The sequence below is a fragment of the Stegodyphus dumicola genome, chromosome 2 (genome assembly GCF_044657685.1).
Source record: "Stegodyphus dumicola isolate Sdum_Otavi_A_Nest chromosome 2, ASM4465768v1".
Classification (NCBI taxonomy): Eukaryota; Metazoa; Arthropoda; class Arachnida; order Araneae; family Eresidae; genus Stegodyphus; species Stegodyphus dumicola.
In genome coordinates this window covers 221822409-221849180 of record NC_140769.1, presented here as the reverse complement: position 1 = coordinate 221849180, position 26772 = coordinate 221822409, and the positions used below count along the sequence as shown (strand labels likewise).

The 26772-nt window shown below is 30.8% G+C and overlaps 1 protein-coding gene across 2 annotated transcripts in view; it reads left to right on the top strand.

Moving 5' to 3' along the window:
- Positions 1 to 26772, top strand: part of Gapvd1 (GTPase activating protein and VPS9 domains 1) — a 120760-nt gene that overhangs the window by 9129 nt on the left and 84859 nt on the right. For both annotated transcript variants that reach the window (XM_035366190.2, XM_085811798.1), the window contains exons 2-7: positions 4462 to 4578; positions 8564 to 9577; positions 9772 to 9903; positions 17120 to 17321; positions 19078 to 19262; positions 24816 to 24960. In XM_035366190.2, the coding sequence (XP_035222081.2) occupies positions 4477 to 4578; positions 8564 to 9577; positions 9772 to 9903; positions 17120 to 17321; positions 19078 to 19262; positions 24816 to 24960 (1780 nt within the window). In that variant the 5' untranslated portion in view covers positions 4462 to 4476. The remainder of the gene's footprint in view (positions 1 to 4461; positions 4579 to 8563; positions 9578 to 9771; positions 9904 to 17119; positions 17322 to 19077; positions 19263 to 24815; positions 24961 to 26772) is intronic.

Sequence of the window (26772 nt, the reverse complement as noted above, 5' to 3'; positions counted from 1 at the left end):
AAAACTGAACCACAATTTAAAGGGAAAAAATTTAGAATTCCTAACGTTTTAGTTTAACAATAAGCAGACCTTGTAATACTCTATTTCCCTAGAAATATGAGCTCATGAGAACATGAGACGTTCAAGTAAAGTCCCCTCACTCACATGTGGAAATCTTTATCTTTAAGAAAAGCAATAAATTTGGGGGAGTTTGTTTAGGAACGCCTAAATTTCTTGCCATGCCATTGTATCTAGTGTATTGTTACTAATGCTTACAGTTAGTTATCCTTGCAGGAAGGAAAATTTGTGTTCTTAAATGTGCGTTAAGTGACAGCGAGTACAATAAGAGTGAAATACTGAGATAAACTGCTCAAGCACGTCCTATACACCGTCTTCCCACAGTATCCACTAATGGGAGGGAAGTGTAACCAGCAACTTTACATTTAGGAGTTCGATTCATTTACCCCTGACACCCATCTGCTTCATGGCTATAATTATATCAACAGAGAGCTGCGGTCAAAGAGAACGTTCTCTCTCACCAAGATTCCCCTCATTTTTTGTTTCCACCCACTCATGCCCTCATTCTGTTTCGCCCTGGAATTTTCATCAGCTATACTTTAAGTATATTTAATTTTTGTGATGATAAAAGAACTCCCCCCCCCCCTGCGATCACAACTTAAATTGGGCCGGAACCCACCGTATCTGCTCCGGTGCTTTAGTTTTTGTAATAAATCATAATTCTAGCCGGAAATCACCGGTGCCCTGAATAAGAACGCTGCGGCACTTTTATGTAATTGAATAACAGTTTCAGTAGAAATTTTATCTTGAAAATTTTAACAATAAAATTATATTAAAAATCGCATATTAAATTTCAATTTATCTCTTTACATTTTATTTAATTTTTATTAGTTAATTACTTCAATCTTTAATTATTTCAATAAATAATAATTAATTATCTAATAATTATAAATAAAATTATAATTAATTAATTATCTAATAATTATTGATTAAATAACAATTTATAAACATTAATTAAATATCGATTAATTAATTTGATAATAATTAACTATTTAATTTAAAATTTATTAATGAGTTCAATATTCATTTTATTTATTTATTTACTCTTGTTCCTCTCTGCTGATGGTCTTCCATAGGGCTGCGGCACTTCTAATCTTAGAAATTAAACCCTGGTTTCAATAAAAATCATATTTCTTGTTTGCATATTCCAAATGCTATATGATTTGCATTTTGTTTATCTGGTACCAATGTAGCTGTTGAAAGGGTATTTTTTATTATAAATAATTTGCAGACAGCAGAAGAATCACAGTTGAACATTGAAACTATGAAAGAAGTGGTTATAGCTAAATGCAATTTCAACTTAATACTTTTGGGAAAAATTCAAAGAACAAATTGAAAATTGCTATAAACTACTTCAAATTGCTCCTTCACTTTCAAAATAAAACTAATCATGTCTATGACTTATTTATGCTTTAAGTAACTTTTTTACTGTATTTATATGTTTTGTTTTTATTTATTTAATTTTTTTTGGTTAATTGAGAGATAAAAGTTTACAATCAGGTGCTCCTTGATATTATTGGTGATTTTTCTGGGCCCAAGAAGCAATTTTTTTTCAAGATGGCTGTCACCTCAAACAATGCTGAAAGTGTTGTGTTAAAAAAACAACAAAAGTGCTCACCTCATGTGTTCTTAACAACATCTCATCATCAGTGGCCAATGACTGCTGCACATATTTAATGCAAATTATGTAGTCCCAGAATTGATCCTCCTTTTTCTGATCCTTGTACTGGCGACATCATATAAACTCCACTAAGTGGGAATACAAAACATTATCCAACAGCTGCCAAAGACCTGCATGTGAAATGTATTTAATGGTATCTACATGCCCAGATTGGTGTTGGTTTGAGTGCCAATTTCAGACAACTTTCTCAAGACAAACCCACTCGTAACCATCCAGTGGATCTTTATACTCAACCAGGTGCATATTTTTTGTACAAATTTGGCATTTATACTGAGAACTAATTAAACCGTTTTTCATACACTAATCAGTTATAGCTGTCTACCTATTTAGTCTAAATAATTTAAAAAAAAAAAAAAAAAGAGCAGGTATTTATCTCAGTAGATTTAGTCCTTCATGAAAGTGATGGACAGCAATTAATTAAAACCAGCCAGCTAACAAATCTTAAGATCTGTTAACGGCCATTCCGGTAATTCAGAATACTGTCAGAATTCAATATATGCGATTTTTTAGTATGTGATACACATATTGCTCGTAGTCCATGGTCATAAGAAAGTTCTGTCTTTTCTGTCACGAATATATTCTCTATTTTATATTGCATCCTGTTTTAATGATCAGTAAAATGTCATAATATGATATGATTTTAAAATTATTCACAATTTTCTCTGGACCACCAGCAAAAAAAAAATTTTTTTTCACTTACAAAGTCTAAGAATGAAGAATCTAATGCTCAAGAAGGTATATTGTAAAAGTGATTATTTGCTCAACTATTTGGGATTCCTGCTTCTCACTTTTAACACTTGCTGACTAGAGATTGCAAGTTATATTTATTTGGAATGGGATGTTATTTGTAATGATTTTCTCTTGTTGGCATAGCAGCTAGGAAGGGATATTTTTTTTTTGCGTAAGGCTTGGTAATGCTTGAAATTGGTTGGTACAGATAAACAAAGCTTGTACTTAAATTTTAGTAAAATATAATGTCTCCATATTATTCTCTCCTCTAACATGTGCATCCATGATTCAGCAAAGGGTATTGGAATGCTGCATGCATTGAAATGCAGATATTAAATAGACTTTTTAATGTCTATTCTAAATTACAAGGTCATGGAAAGACTTGTCTGCAGATATTTTCAAAAATTAAAGAGAAAGCATTAGCCCACTCACCGAAAAAGAAACAGCTTAACCTTTTGAGGCCGGGGCTTTGGTAGCAGTAAAAGCTACCAAAGGACGGGGAATCCTGAACTGAATGCTTTCCCCCTTTAAGAAATCACCTCCTATTTGCAACAAAGATTCTGGTGTGTATTTTAATGGATTCTCAGAGGGGTGCATCTATGCATCAATGTCGACCTTTGAAAGAGATAAGTGGTTAAAACCCTAGGGATGCCAAATTTGACATTTCACTCCACTTTTCAGACTGGAAAATGGGGGAAAAAGACATGGCCACTAAAGTGGACAACCCCGTCTTTTCAAAGAGAGGACTCTATGGCCACTATAGTGGCCATCCCGTCTTCAAAAGGTTAAAGAACTTGCATTGAAAGAATTGTTTAATAAAAGACACATATAAATACTGAGCCTTTTTTGTAAATTTTGATTTTCTTAAGGTCATAAATGCCTCATTGTTTCATAAACAATTATTTCATGTTTTTAATTTTATAATTTTGTGTTGTCTTACTAGATTTAAACGTATTGTCTTCAATCCCCAGTTGCTAAAGTCCTGACAGTTCTGGATTTTGGGCATTATATGCTTATCAGTTTTAAAGCATCGTTGTTTTAATGAAGATCTTGCAGTGAAGTGAATAAATTTAGTTACTTGAAAACGTTAAGTATATAATATATGGTGTTGAAGTTAGAAATAAAAAAAATTAAAAAATGGGTACTTCTATATTATTATACCTCTTGTTTATTATTATTTATTTTAACAATCATTTGGTAGCAGGATTTCTGCTGAGTTCACATTTGCTCATATATATACTTCGTAACTGCCATGTTTCCGTAATTGCTTTTAGTATGGCATAAGAAGCATATTTTCATCCCAAGAATTTTTTACCATACGAACTCTGCAAAGTAAGGCTCATGATGATGGCAAACTTTGCCTTATATTTATTTTGCTACTTCATGGAGTGCCACACACACTTACAACATTTTGTGTAAGTGTTTAACATTTATGTCGCTAATTTTTTCAAGACTACTTTCTTCATGTATTTATCTGATTAGATGTAGAGAATACCATCTTTCTCATAAATTTGTTTCAGTCAAATGTGTTTTTATAAAGGCCTAGTTGATATTGTGATTAATGATACTGACTTCCATGGAGTTAGGCTATTTAGCCTGGCAGTAAGCATACTTGTTTGTAAGTTTACCTGTAAATGTGTGTGTGATAAGGAGAAAATAAAACACATGATTTACTTGAGTTCTCATCATTAGAAAACTATAAATGATCATTGTTTCACCTGCCAACCATTTGAAGATTATTTATGTTGGGAATTTATCAATAATCTTGGCTTTGTTTACTAAATGGGAGCCATAACAATAAGGTAGTACCAAAAATTATTTTAAATTGTGTCCTAATATCATACATGACAATGTTAACTTAGAAAGGTACTCTTCATTTAAATATTAAAAAAACAGGAAAAATACTTTTTCCTTTGGAGGGGGGGGGAGCATGGGAAATTTTTATGAAACTTTATGCATGCATCATTGAAAAAGATACATTATATTTTTTACAGAATTTCCTAGTGATCATGTCATCTCGAATGGATTTGATGGATCTTGCTCGCCATTTAAGGCAAGAATCACTCTTTGTGTCATCTGAGAAACAAAATTTGCAACATTTAAATGAAAAAGTATGTATGTTCTTACTTTTATATTTGATTATATATCTAATCTGTTATTGTAACTGATAAAAGTATTAGTATGTAGTCTTCTGATTTCAGCAATTTATAAAATAAAAAATTAAGTGTATTTGTATTAAGTGTTATGTCATTACATATAAAGATTGGTTTTATATTTGGCACAAAAATTATAGCTATAGAAAGTAATTAAACATGTAGAACCTTATGTTGGAAAGAAAATACACATCAAAAGACAAAGGGAACAGAAATACTGGTAGATAAATTGAACAATACTTGTAGATTATGCTGATATTTTTTAAAAATATACTTTCAGTTTAAGCTAGTACAGTAACAGTAGTAACTCGGTTTATGTCACTAATCCATTTGAGATCTTTGGACTTGCAATAAATTAGATGTACACCTAGTGAATTCTTCCAATAAGAAATAAAAGGGATAGAATTAATCCGTTCTTATAAATGACTTCTTATTATGACACTGTTTAATACTGAAACACAAATGCAGGGGTGAAATACATACTGAATATAAATAAAAATTTACCAAATTTGTTTATCTCTTTTTTTTTTTTTTTTTTTTTTGTGTGTGTGTGTGTTTTCTTCTGTCAGATTCCTATTATAGACTTAATTGTCGATCACCAAGACTGACCTGTACTAAAAGTGTGTTCAAAGAACCTTGCTTATACTTTCTCTTCATGATGTTTTAGAAAAATGACATTGTTTGGTCATCCCAAACAATGCTATTAGGTCTTGTTTGAGCTTTGCTGGGATTATACTTCTCTACAAAGTGTTTGACATCCACCCATTTGGCAAACATTTCCTTGATTAATGAAGTAGAGGTTTCTTCAATTTCCTTCTTCTCTGAGCGTAAAGGCAATATAGCCATCTTAGTCTTGTGCTCCTGCCTCTCAAAATTCTGCAGATTCCCAATGGTTACCTCTTCATTTTGTTTCTACAGTAAGTCCACTTCATTATCACTCATATCCCGACACATAGATTTAGCCAGAGAGAGAATAGCCTCAACTTTAGATGCATTTACAACATAAATTTTAGGCTTGTAGACTATTTCAGACCATTAAAAATTTGTTGGAAAACAGAACCCTCAGCCTTTTCAAATTCTTGAAACTCTTTTAAGAAAATCATTGTTACCACATTTATCAGCATCAGCTTTTTCTTCGTGTCTTACAACACTGTGAATGCCTGTCCTCTTTTTAAAATGATCAAACTAGCTATGTCTGGTTTTAAACACATCATTTTCTTTGCTCATCTCTGCCTTTTTTCTTAAAGAAACAGCATGTATCAGATTTGCCTTATCACAAATTATCAGCTCTGATACACTATCGCTAGTTCTGTTATCCAGATCAAAACAGTTTTTTAATAATGTAATGCCTCTGATTTTCATTTGCTACTCTTTTTCCACTCAATTTGCATTCCAAGTTGATTGAGTAGTGTCTTTGTTTTTCCTAATTGCAGACATCATCATTTTTGGCAATACAGTTTGCAGTAGCCAAGTTTCAGATAACCATGCCATCTTTCCACTTTTCAGCACTCTCTATTTTCATCTCCAGTGAATCTTAACTACTAGTAAGCTACTCTAGTAATCTTAACCATTTTCTTTATTGGACTTTATTCATGGACTTTCTTAAAATTCATTGTAAGCAAACATTTGTGCGAAAAAATACAAATCATGTTATATCATCAGATTCAGGGTTGTAACATAGCTTGTAGTAACAAGCATACTGACACTTATAGGCAATCATAGCAATGACTTGAAAGAGGTAAACAAGAGTAGAGTGCACATTTGTAACTCATTGAACTCGTTTCATATTCCAAACAAATATTGTTTACCAGACACAAATAAGCATCCAAACAGGAGGTATATGATGTTGGATGTAATTTAAAGCAGGCATATACTGAGATACTGTTGTGATTGCAATGCACTTTTATTAAAAGTTATTACAAGGTGTTTCCCAAGGTCTGGATGATGAAAAATTGAATTTCATATATTTTCGTGTATTAGCTGAGAAAGCATTTTTCAAAGTTAAATTACGGGGGTCAGTTTATATGCAGATCCCACTAATCTTACAAAAAATATAAGTACTTCTCTGTCAGTTGGACACAAGCAATAAATGACTAAATATAGCACTTTTTCATTTCTTTAGTTTATAGTACTTAAGTTTATGAAAAAAATCAGATCATTTTTATAAATAAATTATTAATAAAATTCATTTTTATAAAATGAATAATCGATGAAATTATTTATTAATTTTATTCATTTATAAAATGAATAATCAATGAAATTATTTATTCATTTTATAAAAATGAGTTGTTTCATTTTCAAAATTAGTTATATTGTTGTTTTTTGCATCGTTGCCAAAATGAAAATAACAACAGTGATACCACAGATTGCATACATGACAACAAATAAATGGAAAAAATGTTGCAACTTTGTACAAGGTTACTAGAATTAAAACTATCATCTTTGGTGTCTGGCATTTTACAGTGATTTCGTTAGAAAATATTTCACTCGTTTTACCTGCTTGGCAACATGTTTGAACTTTTCAGGAATTTTTTTTTTTTTTAAACTTTTTTGCAGCCACTTTAGATTAGATATAGAAATATACAATAACTAGTAAACAGAAAAAAAAAATTTGGTAAATTTTTAGTACTCAATCTAACACTTTTAGTTAGGTATTTATTTTTTAGATAGTGGCAGCGATTTTTTGGCTTTAATCATTTCTTTTTCTTGTCATTTTATCGCATATTTCAATTTAGCAGTAGAATTTTAGTCATGCCATCTAATAACTAACTAACTAACTAAAAGCACTAGATTACATGCTGCATGATTACCACATTCTTATTTCAAATTTTCAGGGTTTAAATATGAGAATAAAGGAAATTGAAAGATTGGTTTTCCAAAATGTTTGCTATTTGAGAAGACTACAGTTTAAAGCAGCGATGGCAAACCTATGACATGCGAACTAATTTGGGTGATACGCAGCATCATGCATTTCCATAGCTATCGACAGAGACAATATGTTGCATAATAAAAAAAAAAAATTGTCTCTTGGAACAGCCTCTTCATTGTCTACAACTATGTACTGCACTTACCTCGGGTGCACTTGAGTGCGTTCTTGGCAGATGGCAGGCAGATGATTCCATATGCGACATAAAAGTCCAGAATCCAGAGATTCTTGTAGTACCAGAGTTAAGTGAGGGATTTTCCAAATTTTAACATGCCGAATTCAAAACTTTTGCCATGACAGGTATAAAGTCTCTTTGAAGTTCACGATAAATCACTTGAGTTGATAAAATGAAACTAACCTTATCGCTCTTAAAATTGACTCTTTTTTATCAATATCTGTAGATTTTAACATAGAAGAAGAAATATTAAATATAAGAAGAAATTGAGTGGCACTAAATCAAGGCTTTAGAACCCAAACAACCTCTTTAAAATAATTCAGAAAGCCACTTGTGATGACACAGTTGTCACAGAGACTTCTGAGCAAGTCCAGGACATTGCATGTTGTAATTTTGAGTGTTCTTGCTCTCTTTTGATTGATCTACATGCCTGTTTTATTATCTACCTCTCAAATTATTCATTTCAACTTTCTAATTTGTTTATTGATGTCTTTGACCTATTTTTAAAACCACTAAACTACTTTTTCAGAGTATCAGTAGTTCTCTGATCACAAAAATTAAAAAATATTAACTAAAAAAAAACATGGTCTTTGATTAAATATCAGGTGAAAACATTTTAGTGAAAATAACCAAAATCCATAAGTTAGTTTCCTTTGGGCCCTTGCACACATTCATAAAATTTGGTGAAACTAGCTGCATTCATTGATACGTAATTCAAATAACAGATTAACAAGACCCATTAAAGCACCCTGTAGTATAATATGATGTATTGTATGATTAATTTTTATCATTATTATTATTATTTTAGGAAATTTGCTTTCACAAATGAATTTTTCTTTCAGGTTTTAAAAACAGCAGAAAATTTGTATCATCTCTCATGGATAGCTCGACAACAGCGCTTGACACTGGACAGCCTCTTACTGTCACATTCTGATACAAATTTGGCAGCTTGTTGTCATAGATCAAATATCCTGGAGACTGCTAATTTTATTGACTCTTACAAACAACTTGGTGTACATGATTGTAGTTATTCTGAATTCCTTCAACAGTTTAGGGAAAACCCTAAAATTGTGGCTGCTTGCCTTAATCAAGGTGAAAAAATAGATTTAAATACCATGCATAATGTGGTAAATATAATAATGGCTGCAATATATGGAAATTGCATTTTACCTGAGGATGAAATACATGCTTTGATTCTGCTTAAAGAGCTTATGTCATTACAACTTGCAGTGAGTGATAATCCTAGGAGATTGCTTCGTCATGGTTCTTGTGCTTTTAGCCGAGTTTATAAAATATTTAATGAATGTCTTTTTAGTGCAAAAATTTTTCTTACAGCTGCCCTTCACGAGCCTATAATGCACTTGCTAATGGCTGATGATTTATTTTTAGACATAGATCCCAGCAAAGCAGCTGTTAGATTTCATCCTCAAGAAAGATTACGCCATTTTGGTAAGGAGGGAACACCAGAGTATTCTGCTTCTCTACAACGTTATCGCAATTGGACTATCAGTAAACTTGTTAATATTACCAATCGTTTCATCGAGGAAATACGCAACAATTTGTATTGTTTTCCGCAAAGCCTTTCATGGCTTACACGCCAAATGTACAATATAATAATGAAAGCTAAAAGAGTTGAAGTTAGAGAAGTTGGAGCTATGTGTGCAGATCTTGTATTTGCTTTTTTCATCTGTCCAGCAATTGTTGATCCTGAATCTTATGGAATTACAGATATTCCAATTAGTTATATTGCACGTTTCAATTTGATGCAAGTCGCTCAGATTCTTCAGGTATTAGCCATGTCCAAATGGGAAGAAATAGACCCTAAACTTATGGATTTGTATGGGAAATTTGAGAAGGTAATAAGTTGTAGTTTAACATATTGTTATAATTCTTTTAGATACAAAATATATTTTGTATAGTGTAAATTATTTTTATAAATAATAGAATATCATTAAAAAAATCTTATGATTGGTTTTTCAAATTTTCTAATCTTTATATTTTGTAGTGTGCCCTGAACATGCTTGATGTTTGTTTGTTTATTTAAATACAGGATTGTATGTCATCATTACTGGATTTGATTTTGGAAGGTAGTGCAAGTGATTCTCCTGCTGACCTTGTGAATCAGTTTCAGGATCTTAATAGATCAGCAGTTCTTATAACAGAGTCTGAACTTATGTCTCTGGTATGTTTAATTTCTGAATGGTGGGAATATTGACTTAAAATTATTTAGAAGTTGCATGCATATATCTTTCAATTCTAAATTAAACTTTCTTGGTTTTTTTTTTTCTGTGAAAGAAATATTGAAATAATTTGTCTAAGAACTAGAGCATGAAAAGTATTTTAACTGCTGTTCTGTGTATCTGTACATTTTAGACACAGGTATTGTTAGATAACTGTGTAACAAAAATATGTACTTATTTAGATAGTTATTTTTGTTTCCAGCGGGAATTTAGCAGCACAAAGAAGAGGAATCCTTTGCTGTCCACAGTTGTAACATTGTTAAATTCAAATCAGTATTTTAACTCGGATTTTTTCCTCCATTTTTCAGTGGCTCGTCCATGCTATTCAGTTTATCCTTTCCTTTCTCTCTCTCTCTTTTTCTTTTATTTGGCATTGTATCTAATTTTTTGTCTCTTATGCTAATGTGATGAAATTGTGTGGCTTTGTGTTTTTGTCCAGTTACTCTTCAATGTTTTATTAACATTTTTGTAACCAAATATCAGTCAGAACTGCTCTAAAAAATATTCTGTTTTATTATTTCTTTCAGCACTAGAAGTCTCTTTTATAATATTATGAATCTCTCTCTCACAAAAATTTTCTAAAAAATTACTAAAATTCCTGTCAATAAAAAAAAATTTACACTTTTAGGCACTTTGGTGATGCCACCCAATTGAACTTGTAAAATCTATGAAAAAAGCTTTTGAAAGTAATATAAGTTCAATATTATTATTCTATAAAAATATTTAATAAATAAATACTGCAGGCATAAAATGTATCATTCTGTATCTGTAACAGAATAATGTTACAAGGAAATTTAACTCAGCTGAAAAAGAAAAAATTGTATTTATGAAGTTATTATATTTTTGCTTTAGATAATCTGTCAAAAAAAATTCCTCTTACTATGATTCCAAATCCTCAGAACTCCCCTCCTTGCACTCTTATTTCAATTATTGGGCCTCATAAGAGCCCCTTTTAATTTTTTTTATAAGTATAGGATGTAATATATAATTTGTTCAGAAAACGAAGTCATTAAATGATTTTATATCTGATACACCTCAAAGTCCTTTTTTCTATTTTCAGTGCTCTGAAGCTCTTTTGTAACTTTTCCATAAATAAAAGAGTAATATTTAATTTTGTTCACGGATCATATATAGTTTTGTGTTTTTTTACTAGAGGGGAATCATGACACACCTCAAAGCCCTTTTTTCTATTATTTGTCCTTAGGCCACACAGTAGGGAAAAGAATACAAGCTCGGTGGCCAGAATTGGCGTGCCTCAAATGGGTGCCAATTTTTATATATATATATCAGTCTTAAAAATCATTAACTTCATTATCATTACCTTATTACTTTTAATCATTAGTTTTGACCAAAATGCAATAAATATATAAATTTCAGCCTTTGTATTTCATATAATATTTGTATATTTTGAATCCCCCTCTCTATTACAATATATTAATCTTGAAACATGAGACCTTGAACAAGATACATTAATATATATTGAGCATTGATTAGGGTTATTGATAAGGCAAACTATTGAGCATTGATCGGGTACTGTTGCATCTAGTATCAATAAAAATAGTAGAAACTGAAGATCACAGTTTTTGGTGTAAGAAAACTAGTATTTTTAGGTGGTTGAAGCACTGACTAATTTCTGATATATTTAATACTAGCAGCTTCGCTGCCAGCCTTCATCTGGCTTTTAAATGTACCCAAAAAATGGCTGAAGGGAACACCAAACATTAAATTTAAAAACTGCATAGAATTTTACTCTGTAGAACAACTTCATAAAAAAAGTTATTATGTATAACAAAATTACAATGAAATAAGCAATATCCCTTAATACAAATATTAATTATCCTAATAAATAAATTAACCAACTTTCCTTTGCAAAATCTTAAGAACTCAAATGGTATAAAGGAGGTTAAGAACTTTGTTTCCTAAAAAAATCACTCAAAACTTTTCAATATCTTAAACACAGTGAAATGAGCAATAAGTAACATAAAAGAATGCAAAAAACAAAAAATTCTGAAACGCAAAGTATAACTAATGATATTTTATCTTATATTTTCAAGAGAAAAAAATTACAATGAAATAGGCTATATATATCCCTTAATAAAAATATTAATTATCCTAATAAAAAATTAACCAACTTTCCATTGAAGAAAAAAAAATCATGCAAAACTTTTCAATATCTTACAAACAGTGAAATAAGCAAAAAATAACATGAAAGCAACTCAAAACACATAAAATTCCATGCAGAATTTTACTCTGCAGAACAACTTTATCAAAAAAAAAAAAAAAAAAAAAAAAAAAAAAAAAAAAAAAAAAAATCAATAAAAATGTATTATATATATAAATGACAATGAAATATGCCAATTTCTTAAAAACAGTGACATAAGAAATATGATGAAAAATTGTTGCCAAACCCAAGAATGAAACTATTCAAAATGATGTGGTTTCATCAAAAATCTATCAACAACAATAAGACAGGAAAATTGTTGCCAAAATCACATTTTTAAAGATGTGAGATGCGAGAAGTGTACTCGGAAGCTTCATTTGAAAAAATTTTTAAAAATACAAAATATTATCATTTTTCCAAAATTCTTTTTATAAAAGCAGTCGCAAGGATGAAAGTTTAACGTGTCCAAAATTCAAAGAAAAATAAACTGTATATTTTTAAAAATAAACTTTTTTAGAAAAAATCCTGTTGAAAAGGTGTTAAGCTCCCTTTGTTAAATAAATTCGTATTGAATTGATTTATTGAAACGTGAAATTTATTTTAAGTTCGTAAAATAGCTAAGTGCCTATGTTTCATGACGATGTGGAAAATGGAGTGTGTAGAGTAAAATCTCACTTTCCTATAGCCCATTATGTCTCAAAATGATGGGATTTTGTCACAGAACATAAAATAACAAAAATTCGAATTCGAATTTCGAAAAAATCACCTCGAGGTGCACTGGCTCTTGTCTAGATGCACATATGTACCAAATTTCGTAGCCGTGTTTCTATTAGCTTACGCACAGCACGAACGAAAGACACACACACACACAGACAGGCTCTTTCTTTTGTTATATGTAGATACCACTGTCCTTCAGAGGGTTGAGTACTGGTCTCAGATGATAATTAATTTTGTATTAAATTTTGTAAAATTTGATGAGAAACGTACCGAGAAATTTAGAAGTTTATCGTGGTACACTTTTTACAGTTTGTGCCAAGAATAATTCACTTGGCAATACTCTTAATTTACAGCAACCTATTTACCTTTTCCTTTTTTCACTGTGTGCAAGTGGGGGAAAAAAGGTGGATCATTCATTCTTTCAAATAATTTTAACAAAATGCATGAACTACATTTGCCATTATTATTGATTACAACAAATTTCAAAATGTGTCAATATATAAATTCACGTATATCTTTGGAAATTTTGAATAAAAATCTCTGTAGGTATGCCTAGAAGTATATCTACTTTAAGATGATGGTAAACATTTAATAAGTTATAATTTACAAATTTTTTTAAAAAATTTACAAAATTACTAAAAAGTGCAAATTTAAAAAACAAATCAGAAAATAGCTGTGAATTTTACTTGGACTGAGCCTGAATTTAAAATTGTGGAAGATGCAATTAATTACCTTTAATAAAAAAAAAAGATATCAATAAATATATACCAAATTCAGTTAACATTGAGGAGCTAAAATTTGGAGAGCTAATTGTTTTTAAACTACTCATGCAATTTTTACAAAACTTGAAATATGAAAAAAAAAAATCGGTGTGTCCAGAAAAAGTCTGATTTTGAATCAAAGTATCTGCATTAGAACAATCCTATATATTAATCTAATACATATCCTAAGTTGTGCTTTCGAGACATGAAACACACAAGTTAAATTTATCAATTGGCCCAGTAAAATGAGAGATATAGAACTGTCTCCCCACCTTTTTTTTGTGCAAGGCATACTTGCATGAGGAATTCACTGTCACTGCAAAATATAAAAATTCCATATTATAAAGATGCTTTTGCATTTATCTCTGAAAAATCTACATATATTGTCAACTTCCTAAAACTGGTTATAACAAAAGCTACCAAAAATCGTCAAATTTGTATTCATTTCTTCATATTCAAAGTTCATATTTCAAATATTCATATTTCAAAGTTCTATATATGAATATATTTTTATATTCATATATAGAACTCCTCATTAAAATTATTTATTTTCTGAGATTTTAATTATCCATTCTCTGATACTTATAAAAAAATTCTCATGTTTTCTACCATCCCTGTTCATTCACAAACTGCTTTTGAAGTTTTTTTTTTTTTTTTTTTTTTTTTGTCTTTTAGAATAGTATAAAGCATGATTTTATTTGTTATTTAATAAATTTCCAATTATCATTCTAATTAAATTAAAGTAAGGCTTAAAAAACTAATATCTTGTGAAGGCATTTTAAATTTAAAATACCTAGTATCATCCAGGTTGAATTGAAAAACATAATTTTTTCTCCCCTGAATATTAGAAATCTATGTTTTGGATTATTTGTATGGTCTGTTGAGTAATATTATGTATCATTCATGTTCAGTACATCTGAGTTATAAAAAAGATTTTTAGCAAACTTTTTAATACCAGAATTATGGAAGTGGTCATTTGGACCACAAATAAAGTTAAATTTTTCATATTTTTAAAATTTTCTTTTTAAATGTACTTTTTGCTTTTTCCTAAATATATACCATGATGAAGAAGTAATTTATTTTTCTGTTTTGAAAGATTATTTATTAAATATAACTATATATATATATATATATACCTAGAATTACAGCTAGCAGTTATTGCCCTGTTTAATAGAAGGCTAATTTGGCTTGGTGTATCAGCATCTTAACTTTATTTGTGTGGGTTTTCTTTTTAATTTTATACCAGATCGTATCCAACAGCTGGTTGGAATGATAACATGTATTGAGATGGTGTTCCTGCTTGATTGCATCATCAGCTATGGCACGAACGAACCTTTGCCACCTTGTTCTCCAGATTTATTACTTTGTGATTATTCTTGTGGAGAGCTCTAAAGAGATATATGTCACCTTGTTCTCCAGATTTATTACTTTGTGATTATTCTGGTGGAGAGCTCTAAAGAGATATATGTCACCTTGTTCTCCAGATTTATTACTTTGTGATTATTCTTGTGGAGAGCTCTAAAGAGATATATGTATAGCAACATCTATCACACATTTAAGCTCTAGAACAACTTTAACATAACTGTCTAGGCCATTCTGTTAGGATGTCTTCTCCCATGCTTTTGAGAACTTGTGACCTCCTCATACACACATGGGCCTCAATTTCTTTAATTCTTTGAATTTAATTTTAAAAAAATGAGGAATAAAGGAACTAGTTATGTCAACCATGGAAAAAAAAAAAAAAAAAGATTTCTCTCTTTTGTTTAAGAATACGAAAGAGAAATCATGCTCTAGTAAGCATGAGAATAGCAGGTAGTGCATAAAATTAATTTTAATGATTTATATTCTAAAAGAGAAATTGTTGCCATACAGTTCTGTAAGGGAAAAATAAATGCATTTTTTGAGTATTTTTAACTCAAATTAACTAAATTAACTAAACATTAATTTAATAAACTAAACAATAACAGATTTTAGTTAAAAAATTCAAAAATTGCTAGATTTTTTCCCATTAACTCTTTGTTGCTCAGTGTTCCACTACATGGAACACCCAAATTGAATCGCTTCTGAAACCATTAAATTCAACCGTAAATGAATAAAAATGCCTTTATAATATACTTCAAACTTCTCTTTTTAAATAGTAGATGGCAGCATATCACAAGGAGACCGAAAATTTTCATTTATGATGTATTATTAAAATCCACTTATTTTCTAGTAATTTTCTATATTTTTTGTGATGCAAAAAAATTTGTTTGAAAAAAAAAATCTATATAATTTTGATGGCTGTATTCTATATTATTTGTTGTATACTTTTTTACATTTTTCATACAAAAAGCATGCACAGATTCGTTAAATAAAACGGGGTGTTCCATTAGCGGGAACACTGCGTCTTTAACGATCTCGTGTTATTACGCATCAGAACATCTGTCTTAGGAGAAAACATCTGTTGTATACGTTATCTATTTACGTTGTTTTGGGAGAATAAATTCAAACAAAGCAGTCTTGAAGGGTGAGGAGTGGTTTGTGCTCTGAAAGCCCTAATATGGGCATCTTGAAATTTTTGTGAGTAGTTTTCAGGTAGGAATTTTATCAGTAGCTTGAGTCATCTTTACTTAGAAGAGCTCCGCGAATTATTTTGCTATCTCTGTTTAGTCTCATTCCCGATTATATACAATAATTGTATAGATTTTTTTTGTATATGTATATCTTATAGCTTATTCTTCTTTATTGTTAATATTAATTGCAGTTAATTTTATGTTATTAATTTTCCATAAATGGCAGGAAAACATCTTTTTCTCTTTTCTCTTTCTTTTTACTTGGAATTCTAAACATATTGTTGCATGGAACAGAAGGCGCACAAAACAAGTTTTTTGTTCAAAACCCGCAAAGTTGGTTTGTGTTTCTACCAGAAAGATGTGACATGCTTTGAAAATTTCCCGAAGCTATGAAATCGAAAAATTTGTAAATATTTTTGTATATAGGACTTGTGTATATACATATATTTATCTCATTTATCCATATATATTCAAGAAAGTTGTGTATATCCAGAAAACCATGTATACAGCTATAATACAGTGTTTTTTCATTACTATACATAAGCTTCTACTCATTTCCGTGCTTCACTGCAATGCTCGCTTAGTCGCACTTTTAAGAGCTCTAGTGGCGCAGTGTTCCACCTCATGGAACACCCACAGAATTGAAACGGTAAGTGCAATTTTTATAAAATTTTATCTGTATACTCCTTTAGGCCTAGTTAGACTGCATACAACTTTTCTTTTTGAAATACCGACTTTAAAGTGTAGTGCACCACAAAGGGTTAACTAAGTTGCAGTCAAAATAACTACAAACTATAGTGAGAGGCAAACCAAAAATGCCATGATGCTAATGTTTAACCAGTATCCTCTTTTTATTATTAAAAATTATCTAGTGATATTAAAAAATAACAAAAAATTCATTTTCTGCATTGATTTAAAATCATGCCAATAAAAAATTAATGGTGAGAAATATTTTATAATTTTCTAGGTTTCATTTCTCAGGTCTGTCGAAGCTGGAACTTCAGATCCTGTACTAAAAAAGACGCTTAATTCAATGATTAATCATCTTCCTCATGTTAGTGTCCCTACTACTATGCAAAATGGAAACCTTGGCACTTGTTCATCATCTGTAAATTCAAATGACAATCAACCACAAACACCTTCATCTAAACGAAGTTTTCTTGGTAAAGGTAAGAAATGTACAAGATGTCTGAAAATTACTGAATATATTTCAAAATTCTTGCTCTTTCCCTTCCAAGAAAGAAGAAGAAAAACTGGGAGATATGTATAAAATATTGCACGCGCAATGAACTGGAAGTTGATCTGTCAGCACTATCGTTATCTTCAGGGCAGATGTTTTGATTTTATTCGGCTTATAATTCCTTACTAAATGTAGTATTTAATCTGGATGCACTCCGTCTTTGATATGATTTAAATCAAATTCCTCCATTATAAATATCACGAATACAAATCAAATAGTTTTCTGGTTGCAATTTTCTAATTTCGGCTACGCGTAAGGTATGCTTTACGCATGCGCACGTTGAAAGAAATGTTTAATAAAGTAAACAAATAAATATTAAGCTTCTTTTTTTTTGTAAATTTTGATACCCTTTAGATCATAATTGCTCATTATTTTATAAATTACGGTTTCATATTTTTAATTTTATAATTTCTGCGTGCCATCTTACCAGATTTAAACTGATGATCTATAATCCGGAATCGCTGAAGTCCCGACGAGTCCGGATTAAAGACTTTTGACTGTATAACTTCAAAAGAAAATATCTGATGGAGTTATAGCTGGAAAGTAAGGTAACCATGGAATGGGACCACCATGATCAGTGCATATATTGGGAAAAGGCTGATTTGGGCAGTTATATACACTCATTGTTCAATGTCAAGGCAGACCATTTAATTGGAAAATGACATTATCTTGCCATTTGATCTAGGATACAGTGAAAATTTTTATCATATCCAAATAGATGTCACCATCAATACTGTTTTCACAGAAGAAAACTACTGGGCGTGTAAATTCATCCCTAAATATAACAAACAGTCCTGATAAAGTTTTAATTTTTTTTTTTTTTTTAAATTTGCAGCAGTTTGGCATATTCACAGCAAATTCACATGTTGTCATCATTTGGAAGCATCTTTTGCACTATTTGAATTTATATATGTGAAGCTGTAATTGTTTGTACAAGATATTATGAACTGTTGGTACATATTGACATGCACAGTTTTTTGCTGGCATTACAAATGGCGTGGGCTTTAATGGAATCATACATGCACATGCTCAACCATCTCACTGTTCATGCAAGATCTGCGATGGCATAGCATGCTGCTAGTTTCTTTAAACTGTTTCATCCACTGCTAAACTGAAATCGTTCATGGGGAATTATATTCTATATGGTATTGTCTTTTTAACTTTAAACTTTACTTTCATAAGCCATTATTAACATGTATGTAGTCTTCTGCTTTATGGAGCACCGTGATTATTGACTGCCATCATCTCATGTAACTCCTCTCTGCGCAAATGATTCTCTGCACTATGAATTTCGGGACAGGAATAATCTAGAAAACAAAATTACATTATGTTTTTAATATTTAAAGTAGACATAGGAAATACTTAGTACTTGAGAAGCTTGTATAGATGTCATGACTACCAATTACAGTTGATTCATACAGTTAATCATTCTGCATGTGGAGTTATTGTGCCAGTTTCTGGACAAAAAAATGCTGCAGAACAAAACTTTACAATGTGTTTGTAATACTTGAAATCGAAAAACAACAGCTAGTGCTGATACTTTTTTATATAATTTTGAAATGTTTTGAATAATTTTTAGACATCCCATATAATTTATATAGAATTGTTTAATTTTTTAAACATTTATTTTTTTGAACTCATAAAGTTTATAAAATAAATAATATATTGTTTGTCGTACTTTGCAGTTAGCAGGAAAAGTTCAAAGCTGCCGAGTAGCATGTTGATGAATTCGGATAATCATGTGGATGAAATGAATGGCATACAAGAAATGGATTCTTCTGCAGCAGCTAAAACACAGTTAGAAGATGTGTTAGTGGTACCAATTCTTGGTATTGACTTGGATTGCCCTGGTTTATTGAATGAGGATAAGGTAATTTTTTTAAAAATATCAATGATACATGAATGGAACATGATTTTCTAAATTTTATGAACTTGGGGAATGTATATACCTCAATTCCTGAAAGTTCATTCTGTATAATGCACATTGAAATCATAATTTTAAAATATAATGTGCATTAAAATCATAATTTTAAAAAAGTGCTTAAATTCCAAATGCCTTGATAGTAACAAATATAGGTACAGAAAATGTGGCTACATAATATATTCCATTTATTAGATCGGAACATCATTTAAATTTACTGTTATTTTTTTGTTTATCCACACCTTTAGCAGAAAAAGTATTGATGAGATTGTTACCAAAAGGTGCCAAAGGGTTGTTGCAAAAGGTTGCCTTCATGTTGCCAAAAGTTATTTATGTGGCAACAACCCATGATGTTGCAAAGAAGTATTTGTCGCAAACCAAGAGTATGTATGTTTAGCAAACCAAGCACACGTATGTTTGAGTACATGGTAGATTTGCACTTTTGAAATTCAAAGGCCATTTTTTTATTAGTAGTTCTTTTTATATTATATGAGTATGTTTGTCTTTGTCACAAAAAATTGTTATGGGACTGTGAAGTTTGCAGTTGATGAAAAAGCATTGCGTTTTTTTCAGAAATGTGACATTTTACCCAGCAATAGAGGTGGCAAAAATTCACATCTTTGAAACTTTGCTTCTTAAATGATCAAATTTTATGGAAATGCAATGTAAAAAATTGCAAGCAGAGTAGTAAAATGTGAATAAGAAATTGGGTTCAATCTTGTTAACAGCTGTTCACTTTCGGAAATGTGCATGTTTTCTAGTGAAAATGAAGAATGCAAAAAAAAAGGGGGGGGCAGCATTTGATGCGTTATGGAAAGAGTTATAAAGTCAAAGGAAAAGTTTCCAGTCAGTGAGTCACCAGTGAGTTTGAAGTGGTCCTCAAGATCACTGACAAGCTACAGACTTTTTTGTGGGGTTGCGCATAATCAGTTATCAAATTTATAGGGTTAAATTAATATATAAATCCAAACTTCTGAGAGGGGTATATTCTCAAAGGTGAATCTGGATAGTAATGGAAGGTCAGAAACTTCTTTTGTTATGTGCAAGTGTGTCAAGTACATAAGAAATGAAAGAGCAAAACTTTAATGAAGAATATTGTTTTATTCATTAAAATGTAGCAGTTGCAATGTTAGGAAAGTCGAGAGAAGGTGTTTGAAGTTTTTCCATTAACTGTATTACAAACTTAGCATGGGCACTGCATGGAATCATGGATGTTTTGACATATCCCAAGTATCTGTCAAGTAGCTACAATGATACATATGACAAGATTCTTCTCACTATCCAGAGGTGTAATGTTATGCAATATAAGAGTGTGCTGTAACCCTCCTGGCCATTAAAAATCGGGTTCATGGTTAATGCAGCATCATATACCAGGTTTTTCATATGACACACAAAAAAAAAAAAAAAAAAAAAAAAAAAAAAAAAAAAAAAATCCAGGCAACATAAGTCTGGCAATCATTGAGGCCATTCAATTGGATCACCATGCCATTGTTTCCACATATCACATTTAGGTGCTCCTGAATGAGGCAACTGAAATGGGATAGGGCCCTACCATGCTGGAACCACATAACCATAGTGTAGTGATAGCTGGATCTGCTGATCATTCAGCAGTTCGGACAAGATATCCTTGAAAATCTGTTATACCATTCGTCTAAATGAAATGGAATAGATATGGACCTATTAAGTGGACCTCCACAATGCCAGACTAAGCATTGACAGCAAATTGGTGTTGTGCTTAATGCATTTGTGTAGCATTAGAGTTTCTTTGCCATCCATACATGTGAATTATGTGCATTGTAATAACCTTCCTTAGTGAAGGGTGTCTGCAACACTCTTGTACATATACCATTGAGCAAAAGTAGCAGTGTGTGGATATTCATCAAGCTGCAGTAGTTGTGCATACTGTTCATGGTAAGTGCACAGTTGTTTAAAGTTTAGGATACTCCAGATGATGGTTTGGGGAAGACTGAAGCAAGTAACAGTTGCTCATGTATTGGCGTGTAGAGGATCTTTTATTGGCAGAGCAATATCTCTTTGATATTAGGAGTCCATGCCTTTTATTTTTGTCATGCCACATCTCTTAAAAGTACCCATTTCACATAATTGTTGATACAACCATGCAAATGTGTGCTGTTTTGGAATAATCCTCATCGGGTAGTATTCCCAGTAAGTCCATAGTATCTTGGCTTGTCTGTTACAGTCAGGACTTCATATTCTCTATATGTATCTGCTAACTCTGCATTTGTGAAATCTTCCAACCTACTATCTCTGCAGATGGTTGTTTAGCAACAGTTTTCCTGCATAGATAATTTATAGGTTTCCCTACAATTAACTATATTGCATTACATTTACATTTCCACCCGTGCATTACTGTCTGAGCCTGATTAGTGTTTTGAATAAAATAACCCTTCCAAAAGATTTTATGTGCAGTAGTGAATCACCCTGTGCATGCACACGCATGTATGCTAATGGAAAATGAAAGCTTGACAAGAAGGAGTTGTACTAAATAAACAGAATTAGGAATGTATGTTTGTATATCTGAAAGATGATGTTCATTCAGATTTCAAACTAAAGGAATATCTGTAGCGGCCATATCACTAACTCCAAATTACTGCCATCTGCGAATTGGGTAGTCAAATCTGGGCGAGTCCATTGTACCTAATGAGCGAAGCTTGTTTTATGACACTAAAGAGGCACTTGGGTGGGGTCAAGGTAGAGCTCATTTAAAGGCAGAGCGGAAATCTGTTGTGTTCTCACATAAGAGGCCCTTCTGTCTTGGTGCCAGTGATGGCTGTATATTGCTTAGAAGGAGGCTAGATGAGCACTTGGAACCAAGCTGTCTGTGGCATAGATACATTGGACCAGGAGTTATAGTCTGAGGATCAATTTCCTACGGTAGCAAGAGCACTCTCATCATTATCCTTTACAACTTGATAGCAAATTTGAACGTCAGACAGGTGATTGCACCAGTTGTGCTACCATTCTTGAGCAGTATTCTAGGGAGTATTTTCTAATAGGCTAATGCTGCTGCTATCATCATATCTCCATACTGCTGCTATCATCCAACAGGCTCTACTGTGTGCCAACATGTTGCTTTAGCCTGCAAGATTACCCACTCTTTCTCCCATCACGTACATATAGGACATGATTGGATGACAAATCCAGTATCATCCACCAGAATGAACCATTGCTGATTTGACTGGCTGAGTGTAATAGGCATAGAACTCAATCTTAAAAAATGATGCGGCATCTATACAGTAGTCCATGTGCATTTGCATGCTTGTAATCAACATCGTGGTAACTACAGGATTTATAAAAATACTGCTATTTCACATTTGAAATGGCTCTTCTCGCACATACTTTAACCCATGACCTTAAAACATTAATCAAATAACTACATTACCTAAACAAATGGTTTGCCTACATTTCAGTCTTCTAAAAACTGATTTCTTCTTGGGGTTGGGATTTCATTTTCCATCAGTGTATAATTGAAATGTTAAATTATTGGTTCAGTGGCTTATCTCTTAAGTAAGGAGAACTTTATGTAATGAATATTATAACTACAGTAAATAAAAAATTATTTTAGCTAAGATTTCTTTCATTTGAAAATTTAATACTTCCTAGTTAAGGTGGCTACAGCACCTAACAAAATTGACAGACAGAATCGCCCAGTCTGTAACATGAAAGCTTAAAATGTGTCTAAAGATTTATATAATAATTAATTTAACAAAAAAGTACCAAAAATTTACAGCAGGATTTATATGTAGAATGTTAATTCAGAAATAGGTTTCGCATTGTTTCCCCATAATTCTTCTGGCAATATCTTATAGCTTATAACTGTAATATATTGAATAATGATACAAACAAAGGTAAATTTCTGTTGTCTTTGGTTTCTAATATTATTTGTATGTCTCTCTCATTTCTTTTGTGTATAATTAAATAGAAATTTAAAAAGAGTTTTATGTATGATATATGAAAGGATTCACTTGAGTTGATAAATCTTATTACTGCAATGGTATGTACTAGCAGTAATTGCCATTAAACATGAACAATGTATTTTTCTATATTAATATGTTTATCCAACTGGAATGGAAACATGCCAATGTAAAATTTTAGATGAGGCAAAAAAGCAACTTTAGTTTGGAGTAGATTTTGAATAAATTCTATTGAATCAAAAGCAATCAGACTGTAATATGACCTTATTCTTCAGCAGATAAAAAAAAAAATTAACATATAGATGCATGAATGCATATATATTCTTTTAAGAACTCTTTAAACAGAAATAGGAAAAATAATGCAGTAATTACAATAAATAAATAAAAAACAAAAATAATTCAACTGTATATATGTAGAGAGAGAATAAACCCAAAAATTATAAAATATGGCAGACCTTTTAACATACATAAATCAACTGTAAAAATGTACTACATTTTGATTAAAGCATCCTGTCAAAGCAGAGAAGAAAATATTTAAAAAAATAAATTTCTGTCATTCAGAACCATTATGATAAATGTAAAAACAAATGTGTAAACATTAGAAAAAGTAATAATTAATTATAAATGACTAATTAAGAATTAATTACAAGGAAAATTACAGTTGTGTGAAAAGTCAGTATCACACAGTAATAAACCAATTAAATACACAAACTTTCTACAACTTAAATCCATACAAAAATTGAAAGTAGAAACACAATAATAGACATAAAGTGAGAAATAAACATAAATAATGGACAATGAAATTATACATGTGTCTTATCAGGGAAATATATGTGCGATTTCATTAGTTGTATTTCTTATTTTACAAATGTGCTCATGAAAAAATTAGTTTAATAATAATTTTATAAACGTTCACAAATATTTGCAATCAAGATTGCAAGCCCACCCTTAACAAATTTAGAATGATTAGAGCAAAATCGTAAAATTCTATCCATTGTTATAATAAGCTTAGATAAGTGTAGAAATATAGCAAATGAACATAATTAATGATTAAACTGCAACTATACATGAAAAAAACGAATTTTTAAAGAATTGTCACATATACTGTGGATGAAGGAAATTCATTGTGTTAAATACAAGTACATTACATTTACCAATGATATATTTTTATTATAATTTTTTTTTCATACTTTCTTAATATCTGATAACTTATTCCTAAAATGCCTTTTTGAGAGGTTGTTGAGATAAGGAGTACCAGGGCCTTTGAATTCCATCTGCCCGGGGCCCTTAATTAAAACTTGGATGGAGTTCAAGCACATAGCAATATCATGTGCTTTGTTTAAATTAGATAATTTAATCCAATCCCTTCACATTGTGTTCCTGGATTCTTTCCCTTACAGTATGCTGCTTTAGCTTAGGTACATTTCACAATACCTATTTGAGAAGAAAATTAAAAAGAAAATTAATTGTTTGATTATATAACAATATCATTGAAAAGCAGTGTGAAATTAATATATGTATAAACTATTATTTTGGATAATTCAATAGATTTTACCTTAATTTTTAGGTATTGGCCATAGAATCTCAGAAAAAAAAACAGTCTCTTGAAAATGGTAGCTTGTTGGGAGAAGAGGCTGATACAATGAGTGTTGGGCCTGAAATTATTGAGAAAAGGACTAGATTTTCTCTTTCTCAAGATCAAGAATCTGTTGGTAATTTAGTTATGGATATAATGCATGTTATTTCAACATTCTATGTAGCTAAGTACTTTATATCTTTCAGCTCTCTCTCTTATTTTGTTGTCCTAATAAAATTATCATAAAACAATTTTTATTTATGTTTTGCTGAAAATTAACTAGATTTATGTGTTCAAACTGCTATTAGCAACCTAATTTCTGATGCCTGAGCTTATATTAAGTTAAACTTGGCTTTATGTCTGTATTCTGTAGTTGCTTTCTGTATCAGATGCTTCCAATTACATTTGAAATCAAAATTTATCAGCTTATTAATTTTAATATCTTATTAAAATTTAATCTTAAAAATTAATTTTAATATCTTAATTTTTTATTTTTTCGTTTACCTTTCAGTTGCCAGTACTTATGTTAAGTGTTCTTGATGAAATAAATATCAGTATTATAGGACTTATAAAATTATAAAATAGACCTCTAAACATAATATCTTCTTTCAATTATTTCCATTAATGCCATTACATGTACTTGTAATCTAGACTAGTCTTAAATATATTTTCAAAATTCCTAAACATTTCAATGCATTAAATGTATCCTCTTATGCTTAGCACAAAATATTTTTATCCCTTCTTTAATCAGAATGTAATTTTACCAAAATGAAACTGAGCAAGCGTATATTAAATAACAATTATATGAAGATTGATTGTAATTGGGGTTACACTCTCATTTTTTTAATATCTATGGTGTATCTGTAGTGTAGGTATTTTGCCCAATCAATGGTGTTATTTTAATTTGAAATTCATAGGTATTATATATGAATTTAGAGCATACACAGTTTTGAAATTGAAAACTAAAACATTATTGATTTTTCCTGTATTTTATTTTTCTGTTTACTGTTATTTTCTTCCTATATTCCTTCTTCTACCTTAACATGGCAGAAGGTGCGCACCCAACACTGACGTTGGAGATCGTGCGAGGTGACTGCGTCACCCCAATCGGTTTCATTAGGAAAATGTGGTATAAATTTTATAGAAACCATTTGATTGTAAAGAATAATTGCAATATTTCATTAAGAAACTATACTTCTTTACTTAAGAAAACTTATTTCAATATTTAAGAAAAAATTCCATTCAAAATAATTACATACCTAATCAGGGATCAGAAGCTAACATATACTTGTTTCAAACATAGGAAGAATGAATTTTACCTGAAAAATTATCACATATTTTGCAAGAAATTGCTGTTTTATTGTCTTTGGACCTTGGAGCCTTTGTCGAGTTTTGGTTTCTTTGATAGGCTTTCTTCTAATCCACTAGAACTCTTATCATTGATGCTTTTACAAAGCACTTTAGGAAGCATTGGCATGTTTTTTGTTATCTCTATTTAAGGCTGTATAGGAGATACAGCCAAATTTTTTAGGCATTTTCTCCTATTTTGATTTTGTAAGGGAGGCGTTCTTTCTTGAGAATAAAGCAACTTGGGCATTTATTGTAGCTACGTTCAAACAGTAAAAAAAGACTATCAGCCATACGTTGGTGTTTTGAGCTGTCGAATATAATGATGACATTTCATCAACTTTCCCTACACCACCTTTTGCATTATAAAAAAGAATTATTTCTGGTTTCTTTGTATGATCACTTTCATCAATGGCATCATCGCAATGCATTTTAGATAACAAAACTACACATTTTGATTTTTTAGGCACATACGCTACTAGTGTCGCATTCTTTTGGAACCCAAATATAGAAGAATAAACATTCCTAGTTTTTGTTTGGACGAACTTGGTGGGAATTTCAGCCTTGCTTCTCTTCAGGGTTGGCTCCAATAGTTAGCTTC